Source organism: Symphalangus syndactylus, chromosome 19, assembly GCF_028878055.3.
Source record: "Symphalangus syndactylus isolate Jambi chromosome 19, NHGRI_mSymSyn1-v2.1_pri, whole genome shotgun sequence".
In the NCBI taxonomy this organism is placed as follows: Eukaryota; Metazoa; Chordata; class Mammalia; order Primates; family Hylobatidae; genus Symphalangus; species Symphalangus syndactylus.
The window spans coordinates 13,566,636-13,588,536 of record NC_072434.2 but is presented as its reverse complement, the minus strand read 5'-3'; the positions used below and the strand labels follow the sequence as shown (position 1 = coordinate 13,588,536).

Here is a 21,901-nt window from a genome sequence, read left to right as displayed (position 1 = left end):
TGTGAGGCAAGGCAGAAGGAGGGGTTGGTCAGACACAGTGCTACCAAGAATATGATCCGTTCTCCCCACCAGTCAGCCAGCGGGGAGGACACAGGCACCTCTGGGCCTGTTGCTAGACAGGACACTGTCACTAGAGGGCAGTGCAGCTCATTCTTGGGAGTGAGGGAGCCTGGCCATCCCATCTCCCAGAGAGCTGTCCTGCTGGGAAATGACCGTGAACCAGCCGGGCGGGGCGGGGCAGCACCTGGAGGTAGGTAGGCTCGAGATTCTAGGGGTAGGGGACAAAGGTGACATTACTTTTGATGTTTTTATGCACATTCTTTCGTTTTATTTGACTCTGACAGTAGACTCCTGGGGTAGACTGAGATCTTTAGCCCAATTTGACAGATGAGAAGATAAATCATGAAGGTTAGACTCATCCCAGGTTACCCAGTTAATAAAGGTGCCAGATTCCCTAAGCCCCAGTCCCAAGTTGAATCCAGGGCTGTCTGTAAACATGATGACATGGGCTAGATTCCTTACTGAAATTCTCACCATTGTAATTTCTCCCTTTGTTACTTGTGTATTCCCTAGAGGGTTGGGAAGAAACAGAAAAACAAGGTTAAAATGGAATCGCTCAATCAGATACTTTGTAAGTAGCTTTGATAAAAGTTTGAATGAGGCAAGGGATACTTATGACTACCCACTTCCTTTGACTCCCCTCCTGCTGGCCTTTCCAGGCCACATCCTGGTGACCTTGGAGAGTCATTGCAAATGCCTCCAGCTCTGGATACAGAAATACCTGTGGATAATGAAGGATGCAGAGGTGAAAGGTCCTCCAGTCTCTGCTGAGGACCAGAAGCAGGTTCCCATAGGAAGTGACTAGGTCATAGCCAGAAACCAGAGGCCGAGGGTGATGAGATTTATCCTGCCCTCCACCAACTCTTCCTGGAACATGCCATAGACCCAGGCTGGGGTCATTTGGGAATATGATTTAAAGCAGTAGAGGTTGATAGATTCTTTTAGCACATAGACACAAATCACACACATGAAGAGAGGGTCGGATGGTCAGATGAAAATCTACATGCTTTGTTGACATTCCACCTGCAAGATCCCCTGCTACCCCCACGTCACCCAAGGTACAGCTAGACATAACCAAATGCTTGATGAATACTGGCAGAGGCTAAGGAGGAGGATTAAAGAATCTGGGGAAGAATACATAGGATGGAGAGGCCCAGGGAAACAGGAGAAAAGAAGAAAGTCCAGGTGGGAAGAGCTGATACCTTCCTCCTAGGCAGAGTGGCCATGAGGACCCAGCCAGACATCCTGGATGAATGGCCCACCCCTGACACCCAACTCTCTGGAGCATCTAAAGAAACTGGAAGATGCAACACAAACCAAACAATGGGCCATTTTGTACATTCTTTAGGATTCTCTGTGTCGATGGGGGCAGCCCATGGTAAGCCTGATATGGTTGGGCTGTGTCCCCCACCCAAATCTCATTTTGAATTGTAGCTCCCGTAATTCTCACATGTCGTGGGAGGGACCCAGTGGAAGGTAACTGAATCATGGGTCTTTCCCATGCTGTTCTCGTGGTAGTGAATAAGTCTCACGAGAGCTGATGTTTTTATAAAGAGGCGTTCCTCTGCACAAGTTCTTTCTGTTTGCCTGCTGCCATCCATGTAAGACATGACTTACTCCCCCTTGCCTTCTGCCATGATTGCAAGGCCTCCCCAGCCACATGGAACTGTCAGTCCATTAAACCTCTTTCCTTTATAAATTACTGAGTCTCTGGTGCGTCTTTATTAGCAGCGTGAGAACAGACTAATACAAAGCCCATGTACTTATCATCCATTGTCCTCCTCCTCCCTTCCGTGTTGTCAAATAGCAAATGGTGTCAAACTCAGAACATACCAGAAAACTCTCATTTTTAGGATTTATTTAGCCCTTCAATTTTCAGGACTTTGTGGAAGTGTAGAGGTCATTGAAGCCTGGTTTCTACCCTCAGAGGGCTTATCATCTAAGGGGCAACCTGACATGTATCATAGCAATTTTAACCCAAGCAGAGTAGAGCAGGTGCCATTGCAGAGATGCAAGAGCTTTGGGAGAAAAGAGAGAGAGTCAACATTTGCCTGTGGACCCAGGGAAGGATGCTCAGGAGAGGAGACTTTTTAAAGATCCAGCTCAAATAAAAGATGAGCATTTCGCAGGCCGCAGGAGCAACGTTGTCCAAGACACAGCAGTGTAAAATATCTATTCCTGGAAATACTAGCAGTCTGGTGTCTTATTTTTAACATAAATAAATACTAAAGAAGTGAGTCTTGCATTGATTCACGCCTGTGAACCAACCCATCTCTAAGGTCCTATAATTTCCCTACCCTCCCTCCAGCCCTCATTCCCTGATCAGGAGCACATTTTATTCCCTGTTATCCAACCTCCAACTGGAGATATGTTTTGAAATAAGTGATATTTGCTCTTTGGTGGCCCCTCTTCCTCCTCATTATCTGTCCTATCATGCCTTCAAGGCTTTGCATGATCTACTCCTTTTCCTGCCTCACCAGCTGCATTTGGGCTACTCTCCCCACTACTTTACCTGCCCAGTCACAATGCACTACTCTGTATTTCCCCAGCAGGTATGGCTTCTTTCCACCCCAGGGCCTTTACGCATGCCATTTTTTGGTTTGTTTTCCTGACTTCTCATGTAGCCAATTCTTTCTCCTGATTCATTCTCCCTTCCCTGTTCCACCCTGGCACATCACCATGTCTTGTCATTTGGCTGTCCAGAAAGCTCAATCTGGAGATCTAATTAAATGTAAAAGACAATGCAGAAAGCAGGTGACACAAGAATCTGCTCTTAAACAGAGGAAGGATTGCTCTGTCCTCATGAGCACATCTCCCTTTTCTACTCCTTATACCAAACCTTAAGAGGACCCCTTATTTTATTTACTTGGAGGGGTAAGCGTGGTCCAATGGGAGTGGTGGAGGTAACTATCAGGTTCCTTTTTTTTTTTTTTTTGAGACCGAGTGTCGCTCTGTCGCCCAGGCTGGAGTGCAGTGGCACAATCTCGGCTCACTGCAAGCTCCACCTCCCGGGTTCACACCATTCTCCTGCCTCAGCCTCTCTGAGTAGCTGGGACTAAAGGTGCCCGCCACCACGCCCGGCTAATTTTTTTGTATTTTTAGTAGAGACGGGGTTTCACCGTGGTCTCGATCTCCTGACCTCGTGATCCGCCCGCCTCGGCCTCCCAAAGTGCTGGGATTACAAGCGTGAGCCACCGTGCCTGGCCATCTATCAGGTTCTATATGGCCACTTTCCCCTTTGCCAATGTCACCTGTGACATTGCAAAGCTGTCTCATCATTTCCAGTGTGGATTTTGTATAGGTATTCAAACCTCTGTGTTTTCTTAATTCGACCACACCCACCACTGACGCCTCCCGAATCTGGTCCCACTCATCCTTAATATGCAGATTCTACTTTTTCTATAAAACCTTTCCTAATATCTCCACCCTGCAGCAATCTTTCCATGACCCCTGTCTCTGGGAACAATGTAAATTAATAGTACCTTATTTAGCTATTGAATGATCTCCAATTGTTATTCTGTAGCTTGTCTTGTCTCCTGTCCTGGGAACATAGTTGGTGTTTAATAAATATTTGGTCAAATTGTCAGTTGAGAAAAACATAGAGACAAGGCCATTAAAAGAATATGAACTGGGCAAAACTGCAACCACGCGTGTGCACGTGCATGTCTTTGTGTATGTGCACGCTTGTACCTGTGCTGTAATGACAAAACCTCTCTTCCACATCCTTGAGAGACATTACTAAATGCCCCCTCATTTCTCTAGTCATCTGTTCTAATATTTGAGCAATGGGTGCTCTACCTCCTCACTAGGCCTCCAATGATTGGCATATGGCCCAGTCAGTGCTTGCAAGGAGATCTGGCTTCTGACCTCATCATTAAGAGGCAATGCTTTCTCCTCTGGCACCAGACATCTGCTGGACCTATTTCTGTTTCCATAGCAGAGAATTCATTCCTGGCTCTGTGGTTTGTCCAGCCCAGCAGGGTGCAGGTGAATTGGAGGGAATGGGAAAGAAAGAGGATTCTGGTGGTCTGATGACAACAGGCAATTCCTTGCCGATTCATCCTTTCATCAGAGTGACTTACAATGTGCAGAGTTGACTGATTCATACACTTGGACAGTAAAAATTGTATGAACATAGGAACTAGGTCTGGTTTCAGATCCCCAATACTTAGTATATAGTCAGCACTTGATAAATATTTAAGGAATGAGTATATGTATGTGTGTGCTGGGAAAGTCTTCAGAGAAGCAGAATTCAGCTTCCTCTAGAGATAAACTTTGTAATGTGTGTCAATGCCCATGGGCATATTTGGCTATCTTAGGCTGTGATAAACTCCCCAGCTCCAGCGTGTGCAAACAGGAGGAGGACAGCAGCTTAGTCGGGGATGCTTTACCCAGATAGTCTAGGCAATAAATGGAATGTTGTATCAATAACAATAATACGCTATTATTCCTACTTTCAATACTAATAATAGTTACCATTTATTAAGTACTTACTTATGTACCAATAATTAGCAAATCATATCTTACTTAATTATGATGACTATCAAAGGTCTTTCTACTCCTGAGGGCTGATAAATCTGTAAGGTCCAATAAATATTTGCAGAGCCAGGCACAGGAGGAGGATGGAGGAAAGAAAAAAGAGGGGCAAGAAATACAGGCAGAATCACAGCCCTTAAGTAACTATCAATTTAAAAAAGGAGACTGGAAACAAACTAGAATTCAAGGCAAAAATAGATTAAGAACTAAGAAGAGTTGTAGACAAAGAGTTTTGAGAACAGTCCAAAGGGAGGAGTGATCAGTTCTCAGCGGGGAAGGAAATCTTAGAAGGCTTCCTGGATGTGGAATTTTTGAATCTATAGCATTTCTATAGGTGGAGAATGAGGAAAGGGCATTTTCTTAACCAACAGATCAGGATAAATGAAGGTCAGGAGTTTTGGTGTGAGTGTTATGTTAGAAATAAGTGTTTCATATGGTGTGGCTGGAGTGTCACATGGGTAGAAACACAGATGCAGTGGAGGAAGGATAGCTTTGTGCTAGATCCTAGAATGCTTTCAATGATGGGCTGAAGTGTTTGGATTTTATTCTGTAGACAATGAATGTTTTTGATGAGGAAGCAATATGTTTTATTGAGGTAATTCTAGAATGAAAGTTACATTGTAGACTGTCTTAGTCTATTCAGGGTGCTGTAACAAAATACCATAAACTGGCAGCTTGTAAACAGCAGAAATATATTTCTCACCATTCTGGAGGCTGGAAGTCCCAGCAAATCCAATGCCTGATGAGGGCTCACTTCCTAATTCATAGAAGGCAGCTTCTCTCTTTGTCCGCATATAGTGGAAGGGGCAATGCAGCTCTCTGGGGTCTCTTTTATAAGGGCACTGATTCCATTCACAAGGGCTCCACCCTCATGACCTGATCACCTCCCCCAAACCCCATGTTTTAGTACCACCACACTGGTGATTAGGTTTCAGCATATGAATTTGGATGGGGACATAAATATTCAGACTATGGCAGATAAAGAATGATCATAGCTAAAATTTATTAAGTGCTTACCATGTATGAGCCACTGTTCTAAGCAGATGCATTCTGTCTTGCTCCACCCTACTAGTGTGTGAAATAAGTTTAATAATTATGCCATTTTACAGATGGAAAAACTGAGGCATAGAGAGGTTAAGCCACTTTCCCAAGGCCACATATCTGTCAATGGAAGACCCAGTAATCCAACCTAGAAGTCTTCCCCAGAGCCACTTTTAACTATCCTACTGCACCACGTCACCCTATCCTATCACGGTTCTACCTGGGTGGGAGGCTGAGGGCCTGAACTGAGATTGTAGAGGTGAATATATGCTTGCATTCACATAAAGAAATACCATAGTAAAAGTGGTCACCTATAGAGGGCAATGTCAGGGTCAAGGGACAGATAAGGAGTAGAAGAGGATGACACATCTCAATGTATGCCTTTTAGTATGGTCTTTTTCTTGCCCATATGAATGTGTTATTTATTCAAAAAACAAGATGACGCAAAAGAAATGGTACAATTTAAAAGCTAATTTCAAGGAACAAATGAAAGTGCATAAGAGCTGGATGGGTTTGGAAGACAAATGAAACAGGCAACACAAACAAAGCAAACCCTGGAGTTTCTCACTTGAGTGTTTGGAAGATGGTAGCCCATTAGCCTAGCTGGGGAAAACAGGAGAGTGGGTTTGAGGTGGCCATAACACATTCAGCCTTGTTTGTAGGTGACAGTGGACATTTGGATGTTGAGGTTGAGCATGATAAGCCAGGTGGGGTGTTGACTGGGGAGAGTTTCATGAAGGTGGTAATACTAGACCCCGTGAGTAGATGGTAACCTCAAGGAGAGAGTAGAGAAGGAGAAAACAAGACAGCAGATGACAGAGGTTAAAGAAATCTGCACTAAAGGGACTGCCCCAGAGAAGCTGAGATGGAGATTGTGAAGCCTTGGTCAAGAGCCAGGCTGGAGAGATGAGTACAGGAAACAGAGGGAGCAGAGAGTTTCCGAAGGAGGGGAATGATTTCCTGGGGTCTCATGGGTTAGGACTGAGACAGGTTTGGGGATCAGAATGCTGAGCTTCTGGAGGAAAGGAGACATATCAAAGATACTGAGTGAGACCGTCCAACTGAGGGGCCCCTTGTGGGACATCCAAGGCCCTTTCTCCCAGTTCTGTAAGAGATAAAAAGCAAGGTGGACACTGTCTTCGGTCCCTACATGTCAGCCAGTGTGGATGTTCTGTTTTTCAGGGAGGTGTTTTTAGACAACATACACCAGCACCTGAGTGGTTAAAAAGGAAACTGAGGCAGGCAATCCTAGAAAGCTTCTCTGATTTTTTTCTGTCATCACCCATTCAGGATAATGGGAACCTATAATTTGATGTTTTTCTTTTTCATTCTTCCTTTCTGTCTTTCCATCACACACATCAATGCAAACACAATTTCACACACACACACACACACACACACACACCAGGCAAAAATGCACAAGCATTTTTCTGGATAAGACTCATTACTGTTTGCTGGGAGGGAGGGAGAGCAGAGTCGAGGAAAGGAACGAGAGATGCAAGCCACCCTAGCTACTTGTACTCCCCTTTAAGGCTGCATGGTTACGGTCCTGGGAAAGAAAACTCCTGCATTCCTCCCCTTTAATTGGGTTTATTGTTAAAGCACTGGAGCAGCTAATCCTCACAGACCTGTAGGAGGTGGAGTGGGAGCTCAAGCAGGATTCTTCCCGAGTCCCTGGGTAAGAAAACCCTGCTTCTTTTCTTGGCTTTAGAGGGTCTCTTTGCTTAGTGGGAAGCGTGCAGCACCTAGCGAGTGGATTTGAAGAGCCACTTTGTAAGCAACTTGGGCATTTATTTTAGCCCCAGTTCCAATCTTCTCTGACTCTTTTGGCATCAAGGGTAAGTTATAGCTGTCTTGGAAAATAAGTCTGAATGGGGGGTCCGGGTGGAGCCACCTGTCCGTCACTCCTGGGCTGGCTTGCATGGAAGCCTTTTGCCCTTCTGGGCAGCTAAAAGGGAGAAAAATATCTTTATGTGCCCCTCCTGCAATGCCTGCATCCTAGGGACAAGGCTCTGTGCCTGGAGGGACCCCGTCCATCTGCTGGGGTGTCAGGACCTCCAGCTCTCTTGCACCCCTCCCTCCTGCTCAACCTTCATCTCTTAACCTCTCTGACCCCATCCATCAAATAAAGTATGCCCTCTCTGCCGACCTCTTTGGGTTATTGGGAGGATTAGCAGAACCAATGGCAAAAAGATTTGTAAACAGCCTGTGGCTCTGCAAGCCTAAGGAAGACGAATCAGCCTCAGTCCCTCCTGGAGGGGTCAGTGGACAGGCTTCAGGCTCCCTATCCTCGGCCGCGTTAAGATGCAGAACGCAGCCGAGCTATCGCTGTCAGTCACAAGACAGCTCCTTCACCTTCCCCAGGGGCGCGTCTACCTCCCTTCTGTTTTTAAACTTCCCTAGTTTACCTCTCAAGTGAAGATCTTAAAAGGAGGTCTGGATTCACCACCACCACCACCCCCATCCACACCGTGGCCCCTTCTCTCCACGTAACTTTGACGCACAAACGTTAACCCTGAGGCTCCTGGAGGTGGCTGCCAGGGCTCACGCTGGTCTGGCTGCAGTGCTTGGCTGGCCAGCCTTTTGCTCTGGAGTCAGACAAATTGATCATGAGGAAAATCTCTGAGAAGGGTCAAGAGAGTCAAGCAGATTCCGCCTTAGGTAAGAAGATGATCTTTTCCAGATCATAAGCTGAAGACAGAACAAGGTCCCTGTCATTCCTGCTGACCCAAGCTTAACCAGAACCAAAGATGAGACCCACCTCTGAAACAGGCCATAACACAGAGTGCTTAGTAATACCTGGTATGGGGACCACACTTTACAGTTTATAATGTGTTTATAATTAATCATCTTTAGGACGATCCCATCAGATGGTGTGGCATGTATTATTTCCCCCTTAGTATAGATGAGACCGTTGAGGCTTAGAAGTTAAAGGGTTTGCCTGGGGTTGCAAAGCTGGTGATGGTGGTGGCATTTGAACCCAGATCTATTGATAAATTCAGTGACCTTTCCATGATGCTGCAGATTGCTCTGGTGTGTGTGTGTGTGTGTGGATGCTTATTAAGAGTACTCTTCAGAAAGTACTTTTTGGGAAAGAAGCTTGAGGTTAGAGTGAGAAATGGTTTGAACTGGAGCCATGAGCGGCTTGGGGCAATAGACATGCTGCCCCCAGCCTCCATGCTGAGAAATCTGAGTGCTTTAGGGATTCAGCCTTTTCAAGATTGTCCGAGCCATGTGTTCCCAGGGGAATCAGTCAGACGTTAGGATTGCATTACAGCATCATAAGGATGAAGGCGGAGATGAGTGACATCCCAGCAACTGCCACCAGGAAAGAGGCAACAGGTTATGTGGTACAGTGACGAGAAGACTAGCGTTGGAATCCAGTTCAGTTGTATGATTCACTATCTGTTTGATGTGGGGGATTTTTCTGAACATTTCTACTTATCAGTACCTCAGCTGTAAAATGCAGTTACCTTGAAAGGTGGCCGTGGGGCCTTAAACAAGATAATGCATGCAAAGTGCCTAGCGCGGTGCCCCACCCAGGTGCGTGGTCCAGGGCAGCGAATACTATAAAGCCTGGGAGCGATTCTACCTGGAAGTGAAAAAGCACCCCCCTCTAAGAGGAGAGCGCCTCCCTCGCTCCCTCTCCCCCATACACACGCACACAGGGCCAGAAATAAATTGCCACACGAGTGCGCGCGAGTGGCGGCGCCCAGCCGCAGCCTGCCAGCGCCAGCCAGTGAATGAGCTGCAGCATGAATGAGGGGAGCGGCTGAGTCTGCAAACAGGCTGCGTGCCTGGCGCTACAACTGCAGGCGCGCCGCCACGGTCAATGGCGAGGGGGTTGGGGCTGAGTGGGAGCGGCTGCCAGCAAGAAAGCAAGCTGAAGCAGGCAGGGGACTGCACGGACTATCCATGAGCTGTCAAACCCATGTTCCTGGAGGAAAGGCTGGTAACTCAGAGCTTCCTGACACAGCCCTTCGTCCTGAGTTCAGCCTGTCCTTCCTTTTGTACTCCATCCCTGGTAGGGGAAAGATCCTTCCTCTCCCCTTCTGGAAGCCACAGTAGAGTGCCTGGCTGGGACGGTTAATAGTAATGAGCGTCCAACCTGTACAAAAGAGGCACCTCTTGCATGGGATTAGGCTTGAAGGCGGTGTGTGACACACAGTCAGAGTTAACCTTGAAAACTCCTTAGAAAAGTGCCCCAATGGAGACCTGCATATCACCCATGAAAAAACCAACAAAAGTATTATTTCTACTCTTGTTGCAACAGTTCCCTGTTTTCTTAGTTGAGTACCAGATGAAGTAGTTGGCTTGCATTCAGGGCTATGATGTATGAAAAATCATATACCTTTAAACACTTTAGAAACACAGTGTGATGAGATGCTCACACTGTGAAAGGCACGTGGGAGCTGGAACCAGCTGAAGGAATAGCAGATTCCTGTCTCCTGCCCTGTGCTCACCCCGTTTAAGTCCTTATTGGTTTCCCTTTCTCTTTCTCCAGTGCTTAGTGTTTAATTCATGTGCCTATAATGTGGACCCACTGCATGGCATTTTAGAGGTTGCAAACTGCTTTCGTGCCCATTGAAGCATTAGCCCTCCAAAGGAATGCTGAGAAATAGAGCAGGGATCATTACTCACATTCAGCAGATGAGGAAACCAAGGCCCAATATACTTAGCAGCACACGAAGAATAAGCAGCATACCCTGCTCTCTACAATGGCCCCCGTGTGTTGACCTCTCAGCTACTGCATGAAGCCCTAGAGAATGATCTTCACATCCTCTGTAAGAAGTACACAATAAACCATAAGCAACACATAAATTATGGCTTGTCACTGCAGCAGGAGTGATTTTGTTAAACTTAAATGTAGGTTTGCACCTTAAATAAACTGCAGGCAACAACTGAAAAACCTTCTCCCTGGGTCATTTTGTGAACAGAAATTGGCATGCAGAGTTGATCTTTGAAATGCAGAATGGCAGTGGCAGAAGGGCTGGGAAATGGAGTGGGTGGTCCTTGAAGTTTCTCTCCGGCCAGAAGCTTCCTGAAGCCTTTAGGTTCCAGAGCCTGGGCTTTGGCAAGCTGATGAGCCACTTGGGTTGCAACCCGTGAACTGGAAATGAGTTCTGACACAGGCCCAGCCATTCACCTATGACACCACAAGGAGGGTGAAGCTGTGACTGATAGCAGAGGGCTGCTCGAAATTTCATCTATCCCTGCAAAATATGAAGAATTACAAAGCATTAGAGATGGCCTAGTCTACATTTTCCAAAGGATGCTCTGAGAAACCCTAGATCCCCTGCACACTAATATTAGTGTTACAGAAGGAAAGAATTTCACTATCCACAAAATTTGGGAAATGCCAGATTAAACAGCATGTGTCTTTAATGGTCCTCAGAATCCTTAATAAGCTAATGTGGATTATGAATCTCCAGGAAGGGGGCCAGGGGAGGTAGCAAATCCACCCTGCTCACAGAGAGTCACCCAGGACTAAGATACTGAAAAGCAAACTTCAGGGAACTTTAATCTAGTCCAATCTCCTCTGTTCACCAAAGAGGAGGATGGAAACTCAGGGATGTATAGTGATCTGCCTGGGACTGCACAGCTACTGGATTTCAAACCAAGACTGGAACAAGTCTGGGTTCTTTCTAGTATTCCTTTAATCCAGTGGATGATATAAAGTCCAACATGGGCCAGAGTCTAGAAAATTGTGGGACCCAGCAAGAAAACTTTTGCCTTTTACCCTTTTGTAACCAAGCGCTGATACATTTCCATGATTCGGTGTGCGCCAGCCTGGAGGCAGAGAGCACATTCTTATTAAAGATGATCCAACTGATAACCTCCCTCCCAAGGCCCATAGGCTTTTCTGAGTCATGCTCCCAAAGAATGGAAAATCCCGGAAGCAGAGACTATAAAGCAGTCTTAGGGCAGATTGAGTCCTCTAAGGTCAGTAAAAGAGCCAGGCATGATCCAGAAGGCTCTGAGCCTGCTCACTATGCCCCAGAGTGATTCATGCCTCCTTGCTCAGAAGCCCCTAGTGACAGCACCAGCAAAAGGAGGGTGGCTCTTCCCATGGGTAGAATTGAGAACCATTATCTGTGAGCTTAAGATTGCAGAGGTGCTACTCAAAGATGCTCTCCTTCCCTGCCCCTGTCTCCTCTGGTTTGTCCATGCCCAGTTTAGGAACACTATGATTGTTCCTACACTGTACACACATTGTAATGGATTACAGTGGATTGGATTAGAGTGGAGTGGATTGGATTAGATTGGATTGGATTGGATTCGATTGGATGGAAAGCCTTTGAATTATAACATGATGCTCCTAAGACTCTGGATCACCTAATTAGGAGTGTAACAGTTTTAAGCTATTAGCCCAGCTGATTCATTTAATAAGTGCCTCAGGGCAGGTCCCTAAATGGCTGCAACTCAAATAGGAAACTTTGGGTAGGTAGGCTACACGGAGAGTGGGGCAGACATGAGAGTCCAGAGAGAGAATCCGGCCAGTGTGGGGTCATGAGGTGACCTGGCCATTTTAGGGTATATGACCACAGTGAGGAGGCCACTGCAGAAAAACCTTATCTGCCTGAGAGTTCTGTCTCGGGCTAGTGGTGCTCCCTTTACTAAATGAAGCTGGAAAAGGAGGAAGGACAGGGAAGCTCCGTGGAAGGAGCACCTGCCTCCTGGGCTCGTGGCCCAAGCATCTCTCACCAGCTTCTCATAAGCAGCATCACACAGCCTGCCACTAGGAGCATGGAAAGGGCTGCACTCAGAGGCAGCGTCCACCCCAAGGCTGTACTGCCTGCCCTTTAGGAGGAATTTTCCCCTCTGTAGCCTCCTCCACAGCTACAGAATTTCCCCCCAAGAGGCCAGGAAGTTCATCCAAAAAATACAATTGAGCACTAACCAGGAGGCAGGTACTGTGCTAGCCCCAAGGGATGCAACAAGATAGCCAAGGTCTTTGTGTGGAGTTACTTTTTATAGAGGAGATCAACCTCAAACAAGTAAACAGGGTGCTTTGAGACTGTCATACTTATTACAGAAGAAAGGACTGGCTCACCTAAGAGAGAGTGACTCTGGCTGTGGGTAGACGGACTCTAGGTAGAATGGTCAGGAAGAGCCTTGTCTAGTGTCCCAGGGAAGTTCTTCTGACCAAGAACTGGACACATCCCATCCCAGGCACTAGTGTCCCTGAAATTATGATGGCAAGAAAGAAGCCAAGCAGATTTGGCCTTCTATGGCCATTCCACCCTCTCCTGCTGCTGTGCCATGGGCAGGGCCTCACAGCAAGGACTATAGAGAGGGAGGCCCTGCTGCAGTCCCTTCCCAGGGCTCAGGTCTTCTCACTATAGGCTCCTCTCTAAAGCAATATAAAGAATACATCCGGCCGGGCGCGGTGGCTCACGCTTGTAATCCCAGCACTTTGGGAGGTCAAGGCGGGCAGATCACGAGGTCAGGAGATCAAGACCACGGTGAAACCCCGTCTCTACTAAAAATACAAAAAATTAGTCGGGCGTGGTGGCGGGCGCCTGTAGTCCCAGCTACTCAGAGAGGCTGAGGCAGGAGAATGGCGTGAACCCGGGAGGCAGAGCTTGCAGTGAGCGGAGATCGTGCCACTGCACTCCAGCCTGGGTGACAGAGCGAGACTCCGTCTCAAAAAAAAAAAAAAGAATACATCCACCCACCTTCTATACTCATCTTAAGTCTAACTCCTCCACAGTGCGCTCCCCGATCAACCCACCCCCAAGCTTTTCTTTCTCATTCACTCATTTAGCAACCATGGGCTGGACCTTTAGTGAGTGCCAGGAACAGTAGTAGGTTCTAGGATTTCAAAGATGAGTAACACATGGTCCCAGTCCTTTAAGCAGACTGGCCTGCATTCTTAGCTTCTTATTTATATATCTGTGTTTGGTCTTCATAACCTGATTGTAAGCACTTTTAAGGCCAGACTCCTATCATAGAATGTCTATTTATAGCCCAAAGTGTATACAGGAAGTACTCAATAAATGCATGTTGAATGAAGGAGTATTACCTCCACAACTCAAAGATAGTTCCATGAATAAGGTCATTTTCTTTGCTAGGAGCCATTTTTGCAGAATATTCTTGAGAATCTTGCTGTGCTGAAGCACAAGGCACCTGAACCAGCCACGAAGCCAACATCCTCCGAGTCTCCTGAGCTATCGATGTGAAAAATCAGCCCTAAATCCCAGAGAAATCTGTGGCGGCTGCTCCTGAGCTTTGAAACCCAATGGAAATTGTTGCCAGAAATAGAGTGAGAGGCGGGGAGTACTTTGGAAACAAATGAGAGCAATATTGGAGCTTCAAGCTCCTTAGAATTTGTTTTCTTTTCCTCTGAAAAGGCCTAGATTACAGAAGTCAAGAGAGGAGGGGGAGGACTTTAGCAGAAAGAAGCAGGATGCAGCCATGGAAGGAACGTGGGCACCCCTTTCCAAGCCCGCTGTTCAGACCTCCACCACACAGAGCATGGGAGTCTTGAGGCGATCACTCTTGCTACAGAGGGGTAGAAGGAAAAGCCAAAGCTATGGGAGTTTCAGATCTGGGCGTTTGAGTTTTCCACATTGTATTGAAGACGGAACTAAATGGTTAGGATTCAGTGTATGGGAGGAGGGGTGGGCGGGAAAGATGTTTTCTCACAGCCTAGCTTCGGCTAAGAATACTATGTTTTTAAAGCTATTTAAAAGAGAAGGGAAAGAAGGAACAGTGAGTACAGATCTGCTAATGAGGTGGTGCAGCCTCCTGGAGAACAGGCCGTCATTCCATGGGAGCTCCGGAAGGGGGAGTGATGGACGCCTGGCTCTTGGTCCCAGAGCTGGAAGGTGGCTCTTCATTGGCTGGAAAAGCAGCATCCACAGCCCTGTTGTTCTGTGGAGAGGAGAGAGAGCAAGGGTGGGGGAGGCACACAGGCAGTTGATTTTGCTTTGTTAAATGTTCAAACCTTTGCCCTCATCCCCTACATTCAAGACTTACCAGCAGCAGTGTATCCTCACGGCAAGAAGTATTTTTGATGCCCCCTGGAGACTGGGTCAGCTAAATGAGACTCTAAACCTGATAAGATTAACATGCAATAATGGACAATCTCAAATTTAAAGTACCCCATTTTTCTTTTTGCAGCCTGTAAAGCAAGTAAGAGTTCATGCATTCTAGATGCCAAGCACCCTGACAAGTGGCAGCTGCTAGATTTGGGACTCAGGATCTACAGAAGGGCATCTGGCTAAAGATATCCCCTGACTCTTATATTCCATCTTCCTCAGAGAGATCTCCACCAGTCAGGGTCCATATGTCTCCATCTTGTGTACTGTGCCCTCAAAGTTAAGTCTCAGCCCACCACTGCCAGTGAGGCCTCCTCTGGCCAGTGCCTGCATCCTGAACTGCTGTGGTCCCTCTGGGCTGCCACCCTGCCAAGAGGAGCAGATCAGCAAATGGGCCAGAAGACCCAAACAAGCTACCAGATGTATATTCAACTAGGTCAATCATGAAGGAGTTTCTCACATGCATTTTTTAATAATAAATAGCCGCCAATTATTATATAGCCAGGTTGCAAGTTGACACATTATTAAAATGTAGACCAAAAAATGCAGCTTCCTTATTTCTTATAAATCTTTCTCATGAACTCCCATCCCATCAGGCAGCAAAAAGGGAAACAGGGAACTTTAAATTTGAATTTGTCCGTTGTAGCATATAAATCTCCCTTTGGGTTTCAAGAGTCTCATTTAGCTGACCTTAGGCCTTTCAGGAAAACACAGCCTTGAGATGGCCTTTCCTCTTCCTGCTCTACTTCAAGTTGGCATTTTATGTTGTAAGGTATTTACTTAACCTTGTTGTCATATGGGAGAAGGGGTCTCAGACTTCTTAGACTTATCAGGGACCCTGGATTCCACAGTCCTCTGGATCTCATCAGAAGCCGACTAGTGACCTCTGAAGTATGACTGGTCCCACTGGTTCACGGGGATCATACTGACATACTCTACTAAAGGCCCTGATCCCAGCTGTTTGCTTACCTGAAAAGCCCTGGTCATCACCGTCTCTTCTCACCAACCCCAGCCAGCTGGCCGTGACCTGCTCTACATCCCCTCATAGGGCCATGAGCCATGATGAGCTGGTAAATGTTTAATGACAGGTCTTGGGGCAAGGGGAGGTGGAGTCAGGGAGAAGCCCTGATTGTAGCTGTTGCCACTGTCCATGGTGTAAATACTCCTATTAGGCTGGGATTGATGGCTTATACCTGTAATCCCAGCACATTGGGAGGCCAAGATGGGAGGGTCACTTGAGCCCAGGAGTTTCAGACCAGCCTGGGTAACAGAGTAAGACCCTGTCTTTGGAAAAAAAATTAAAATTAGGCAGGCGTGTTGATGCATGCCTGTAGACCCAACTACTAGGGTGGCTGAGGTGGGATCCCTCCAACCCCAGGAGGTTGAGGCTGCAGTAAGGAATGATCACACCACTGCACTCTAGCCTGGGGAATAGAGCAAGACTCTGTCTCAAAAAAAAAAATACTCCAGTACTCCTACTGTGGTCACTTTCTAGCTGCCAACATTAACACCAGAGAGGTGCACATGAGCTGGCATGAGCTGGCCCTGGGGAGGTTTTCGAGTCTCTGCCCAGCATGAGGCACTATCTCAACTCACCTCCTCCCTCGAGGCCTCCCCATGATTCCTCACTGCCCTGTTAGATGTGGTTGCAGGCAGTGCTCCTCCTAGGCTTAAAGCCTCCCACCAGCAGGGTCCTGGTAAGCCACCCCATCAATGTCACCTGTCTCCCCATTCCTGACCAGATGCTCTACTCCAAGAGAGAAAAAGCAAAGATCTGTGCTTTGGAAAACTACACCATCTGTTTCCCCATCCCCTTTCCGGGATCCACTTGGACCAAAAGTATCCATCTTTCCACCTCCTCTTCCCCTCTGCCAAGAGCCTTGCTTGTATCGTATTCTTCTTATTCCCAGGGGTCTAAGTCTCATAGTTGTGTTTTAATGGCAGAAGAGGTTTCCCTCTATTCCATGAAACCTATTTTACCACGAGTCCTCCAGATGTGGATTATCAGGAATGAAATACATCAATAAATGTCTCCAGAATATTATCTCTGTTACAACTGTTTATGATTGTAGCAGAACAGAAAAAAAAAATAAAAATAAAAAAGAAATAACTGTTTATCATGTGTATCAGTGTCTCTATGTGCACCATTTCATTTAACCTTTACCATATCATAAAGGGTTTTGCCCCCACTTTACAGATGAGGAAATAGATTCAAAGAGGTTAGTAACTTGCCTTAGGCAAGGCCATTTAACTGGTAACTAGCAAAGGTAGGATTTGAACTCAGGTTGGCCTCCAAAACTATGCTCTTCACTTAATGCTGAATTGTAGAGGAACAAACTTTCTTTTTGTTCAAAGGCTATTATTAATAGAAGACCCCATAGAGTCTACAAGTAGTTTTTCTCAAGTGGGGAAGGAAGGTCATTGCCCAAGAGGGGCAGCTATCAGGCATATTTTCCTATTTCTCCATCAGGTTCAAGGAGTATAAGGGAGAGGGTGCTGGCAGAAATGGTGTCTCACTCAACACTCCTGGACACCTGGTACCCTGCCATCAGCTGTTGGAGGGGGTAGACAGAGTGGAATATCCAAAGGAACAGAGACTCCCTCCAACCATTTAACCCCACCCCAAAAATATGTTTCTCTCTAGTATTCATGAGCTCAGTCAGGGCACCCCCAACCAACCCCAGATGCTCCTGCCAGAAACATGGGAGTCCTCTCAGACTCCGTCTGCTGCACCATATGACACATCGCCTAATACTGTAGATAACTGGACTCACAGAATACATCCCAGGTTCATCATTCTCTCCTTCACTCCGATCTGTCCCGAGCCACCATCATCTCTCTCCTAGACTTCTGTCCCCTACCCCCCACTACCCATTTTCCATGCTGCAACCCTTGCCCCCTCCACTCCCTTCACAGATTAGCCAGAGTGAACTCTTTAAAACATCAACGGTGTAATAACTTCTCTGCTAAAAATCCTTCATGTCTTCCCGTCTCACCTAGAAGAAAATCCAGTGTCTTAAACAGAGTCTACAAAGCCCTTTATTGTCCGCCCCTGCCTGCCTCTCCCTACCCACTCACCATCCCGCACCATACGGAGCTCACTCTGCACCAGCCACGCCGCCCCTTCAGGCTCTGGAGCACACTACGCTCTTTCCTCCCTTCGAGCTTTGGTGTTTTATTTCTTTTGCAGAGAAGCTCCTTCACGTGCACTTTGCTTGGTTGGCTCCTTCCCAAATTTTGGGTCTCAGCTTAAATATGACCTGCTCAAGAGGCCTTCCCTGGCCTTTATCTAAAGAAGACCCTCCCTGTTTATCTCTATGACAAACCCAGGTTTTTGTCTTTCCTAATTTTCCCCACACTCTGTAACTGTACACGTATGACTTTACTTGCCCATTGCCCATCTCCTTCAGGCTGGCAGCCCCATGAAGGCAGGGCCAGCATCTGAGTTGTTATCAGTACACATCGGCACCTTGCACACGGTAAGTGCTAAATACGTATTGGTTGACTGTTGAATAAATATGGTAACTCCAGAACTCTGATATAAATTTAGGAAATGATTCAATTTAGATTTTCGTGAATAACTATTTGCCCAGCACTGTGCTAAATGTTGTAGGAGTTACAAAAACAGCACAATACTCATTCATTTAACCCATAACAGGTGGGAGAGAGGTACTAGTGAGAAAAATTGAGGGAGGTGGCAGAGTTGTGACATTAGAGAGGAAGCCTGGCTGACTCTGCAGTCTGAGTAAACGTTGTGACTATCATTTGGAAAACACAGGACATGCCTCAGCTCAGCTCAGATCCCCTCAAGGTGGATATTCCCAGGTTATCTACACACGTACTCACTGTTGCCCTGATGTGAGCATGCAGCAAGCATAATGTGCATGTAGTAGGCATTCCATGAATTTGTCCTTGTGATTTTTGAAAGCAAATGTGGAGATAGTTTTATTTTTGCCAATTATACAGGTTTGCTCCTAATCCTTCCTTCTGATAATTACAGAAAGATGTGAGTATTGCAGCCTGTTTCTAATCTCGTTTGAGAAAACAGCTGACCAGACCTTTTTTCTCCTCCTTCTCCCACTTCCTCCAATAAAGCATCCTCAGAAGCTTCAACTCTGGAGGCGATGGGTCGAAAGGAAGAAGATGACTGCAGTTCCTGGAAGAAACAGACCACCAACATCCGGAAAACCTTCATTTTTATGGAAGTGCTGGGATCGTAAGTCCTGGGGCTGTGAGGCCGGGTGGGCTGGGCTGCCTGCAGTGGGAGGTTGGAAGAGTTGTTCTCTGCTGGCAGCAATTGATGAACTGGACTGAGGCTGCTGTGACTTCATTTCAATTTCTTTAAAGGACTTAGGGAGAGTTTTGTGGCCTGGAGGATGGTGGGTGGAGTGGGTGGCAGGTACTTTGGGTAATACCAAAGATGATTTAATACATTGGATGTAGTCCCAGCTACTCGGGAGGCTGAGGCAGGAGAATTGCTTGAACCCAGGAGGCGGAGGTTGCAGTGAACCGAGATTGCGCTACTGCACTCCAGCCTGGTGACAGAGTGAGACTGTCTCAAAACAAAACAAAACAAAATTGGAGCCCTCAGGGAATACCAGTCCCTTTCCCCCAGGGTTTGCCTCCTTCTGACCCACCTGCAGTGACCCTTTCCTCCTTCCAGGTCTGTGCCACTTTGTGGGTTCTTGCCTCTGTCACAGGAGAGGGGATTTGGAGAGCACTTCTGGAGGTCCAGTGACCCTAGAACTTTCCCAGCCTCCTCCCCCAGCATCTTCATTTCTCCAGCAGTGAACAACCTCATCTTCTGCTCTAACTGGAACAGAAGGGGCTTTTGAGGCCCAGGGAGCTCGTGGGTCACACACACCTGAATTAGCCCCCTGCACCCCCATCCTCCCTCCTCCACATCTAAGTGTTTCAGCTGTGCTCTAGTCCATACCTCTGCCAGCCTGCAGGGTGTCTGAGCCTGCTCCTTGAAGATGATTACACGGCTGGCAGATCAGAGACAGTTTGTCTGGAGCTGACTCCCCACTTAGTCCTGCCTCTCCCCTGGGAGGCTGCAGACTCTGACGCAGGCTGGCAGCAGCTCCGGGCCACTGGCCCCCAAACCCCTCAGAACCCCAGCTGGTCAGCTAATTAGTCTAGGCTAATTGGGCCTGGGCAGTGAAGAGCAGCCAGCGGGCTGTCCATCCGGGTAAGCTTTCTCTGTCGCCAATGCCACTTCACTTTGCCCTGACTAAGAGGCAATGACCTCGGGCAATGACAGCTGCCTACACTGGTGCCATAGACAGAGAAGAGACTTCTGGGCCCTCCTGGCACAGGCAGGTTGTCAGGCTCTGCAAGTACAGGAGGATCCCAGCGGGGTGCTGGTCATGAGAGCATTGGCCTTCCATCAAAGGCCTTTACCAAGATGGGAGTGACTAGAGAGGGGGTTTTGGCAGGAGAAAGAGACAAGGCTCATGAGTAAGTCAGAAATGATTTGCTAAGTGTCCCAAAAATCCAGAGGAGAGGAGAGGAGAGAAGGCAGCCCAGGTTGACAAGAATTTACCATCTGCTAGACTTGTGCTGTAGGACTCAGAAGACAGACACACCTTCCCTCTTAGAGCTCAATGAAGTCTACCACAGCAGCACCTAAACCTGGGAGAACATCGGAGTCATCTGGAGAGTTTATGCCTCCAACTTTTAACTGTGAAAATGTTTAAACATAAGGAAAAGGTGAAATAATGATAAAATGAACGACAGTATATCCGCCACCTAAATTCAACATTGTTAATATTTCACTGTAGAGTACGTATTTTACATCACACACCACACACACACACACACACACACGTACTGAGCACTGAACTATTTGTAGATAAGTTGCAAACATGATGACATGTCACCTCTGAATCTTCTGTTTGCATCTCCTAAAATAAAGGCATTTTCACATATATTTACAATATTATTGTCACACTCAAGAAAGTGAATAACAATTCCTTTTAGCCTGGGTGATTTTTGAAAAATAGATCCCTGGTCTCAGACCCACTAAACTGGAATTTTGGGAGACAGGATGCAGCAGCCAGGAATCTATATTTTAAGTGCTTCTGGTGTTCTAATGTATCTAGCTCAGCAGTGATTTGAAGGGAGCAGGAGGAAAAGAGAGGAGGCACGTCATAGCTGTTGCAGAAGTTAGAGCTGAGCGAAAGAGAAGACACCTCAGTGGTGCTCAGGATGAGGACCAGTGTCCCCAGGCTGCAGACCCCACAGAGTTACCACACTGGGGTGCAGTGGAGAGTGGACAAGTGTACAAATTATGGAAAAGGTGCTCTTTTATCTAGCCTGCTGTCTGCTCTGGCAGGAAATATAATAACTATCATATGAACATGTATGATGGCTTCAAGGTGAATGGCACCTGCTGGAGTTGTTGCACTGTACAACCTGCCCAACCGTAGCAGGGGCCCTGTCTTAAGTGTCCATTTTCTGTGGTCTCTTAATATGTCATTCTTATGTGTTGTGTATGTATCTGTCTTTCACATTCAATTCTAAGCTAGACCAATACTAATCTTAGCGCCTGACACAAAGAGGTTCCATCAGTTCAATAAACATTCATCGAATGCCTGATAGCATTTTTCAAATCAAATGCTAATTGCTTACTTGTCCCTGTTCCTCACTATTCTACAGGTTCCTTAAGAATGGAAATACTCACCTTTTAATTTCCAGTGTCTAAGACTCAGTAGGTGTTCAATAAATCTTGGTTGAAGGGATGAGTAAGTGAATGGATGAATAGAGCAAGCTGAGGCGGCTTTGATTAACTCAGTTCCAAGTGCAGCTGGGAAAACAGGAAACTCAGACACAGGAAACACCAAGTAATTTCTAATGCAGATTTTTAAAGTCCTTATAGAAGCTTGACTCCTATTGGGCTTTCATTCTAGCATATCCAGATGGCAGGGTCAAGGATGGCTCAGCTGTTTCCTTACTTAGATTCTCTCTCCTCTTGTACTACTGGGTGCTCTTCATATTGGTATTCAAATAATAGTGATGATAATAATAGTATCTAACACATATGGTCTTAATAGATGTCAGAAACACTTTTAAGCTTTTTACATATATCAAGTCATTTAATCTTCTCAACAACCTTGTGAATCAGATACTATTGACACTCACACTTTTCAGATGAGGAAACTGGGAATATGGGAGTTAAGTGACTTTTTACCCCAAAAGCTGAGATTCTAACGTGAACA

The 21,901-nt window shown here is 46.6% G+C and overlaps 2 protein-coding genes across 10 annotated transcripts in view; one reads left to right on the top strand and one right to left on the bottom strand.

Moving 5' to 3' along the window:
• Positions 1 to 297: 297 nt before the first annotated feature.
• Positions 298 to 21,901, bottom strand: part of LAMB3 (laminin subunit beta 3) — a 207,982-nt gene continuing 186,378 nt past the window's right edge. For 3 of the 8 annotated variants that reach the window (XR_010114545.1, XR_010114552.1, XR_010114550.1), the window contains 2 exons: positions 13,664 to 14,514; positions 298 to 10,850 (listed from right to left, as the gene is read on the bottom strand). The gene's annotated coding sequence lies outside the window, so the exon portion shown is untranslated. Of the gene's footprint in view, positions 10,851 to 12,691; positions 12,823 to 13,663; positions 14,515 to 19,318; positions 19,495 to 20,226; positions 20,316 to 21,366; positions 21,490 to 21,901 lie in introns of all 8 variants that reach the window. The other 5 variants (XR_010114548.1, XR_010114549.1, XR_010114547.1 and 2 more) reach the window with 4 other exon arrangements.
• The window catches only part of CAMK1G (calcium/calmodulin dependent protein kinase IG), a 30,504-nt gene continuing 15,843 nt past the window's right edge, over positions 7,241 to 21,901 (top strand). The window contains exons 1-2 of one of the 2 annotated variants that reach the window (XM_055235164.1): positions 7,241 to 7,315; positions 18,777 to 18,897. In XM_055235164.1, coding sequence (XP_055091139.1) covers positions 18,806 to 18,897 — 92 coding nt within the window. In that variant the 5' untranslated portion in view covers positions 7,241 to 7,315; positions 18,777 to 18,805. Of the gene's footprint in view, positions 7,316 to 7,402; positions 7,476 to 18,776; positions 18,898 to 21,901 lie in introns of those variants that run through there. The other variant, XM_055235165.2, reaches the window with a different exon arrangement.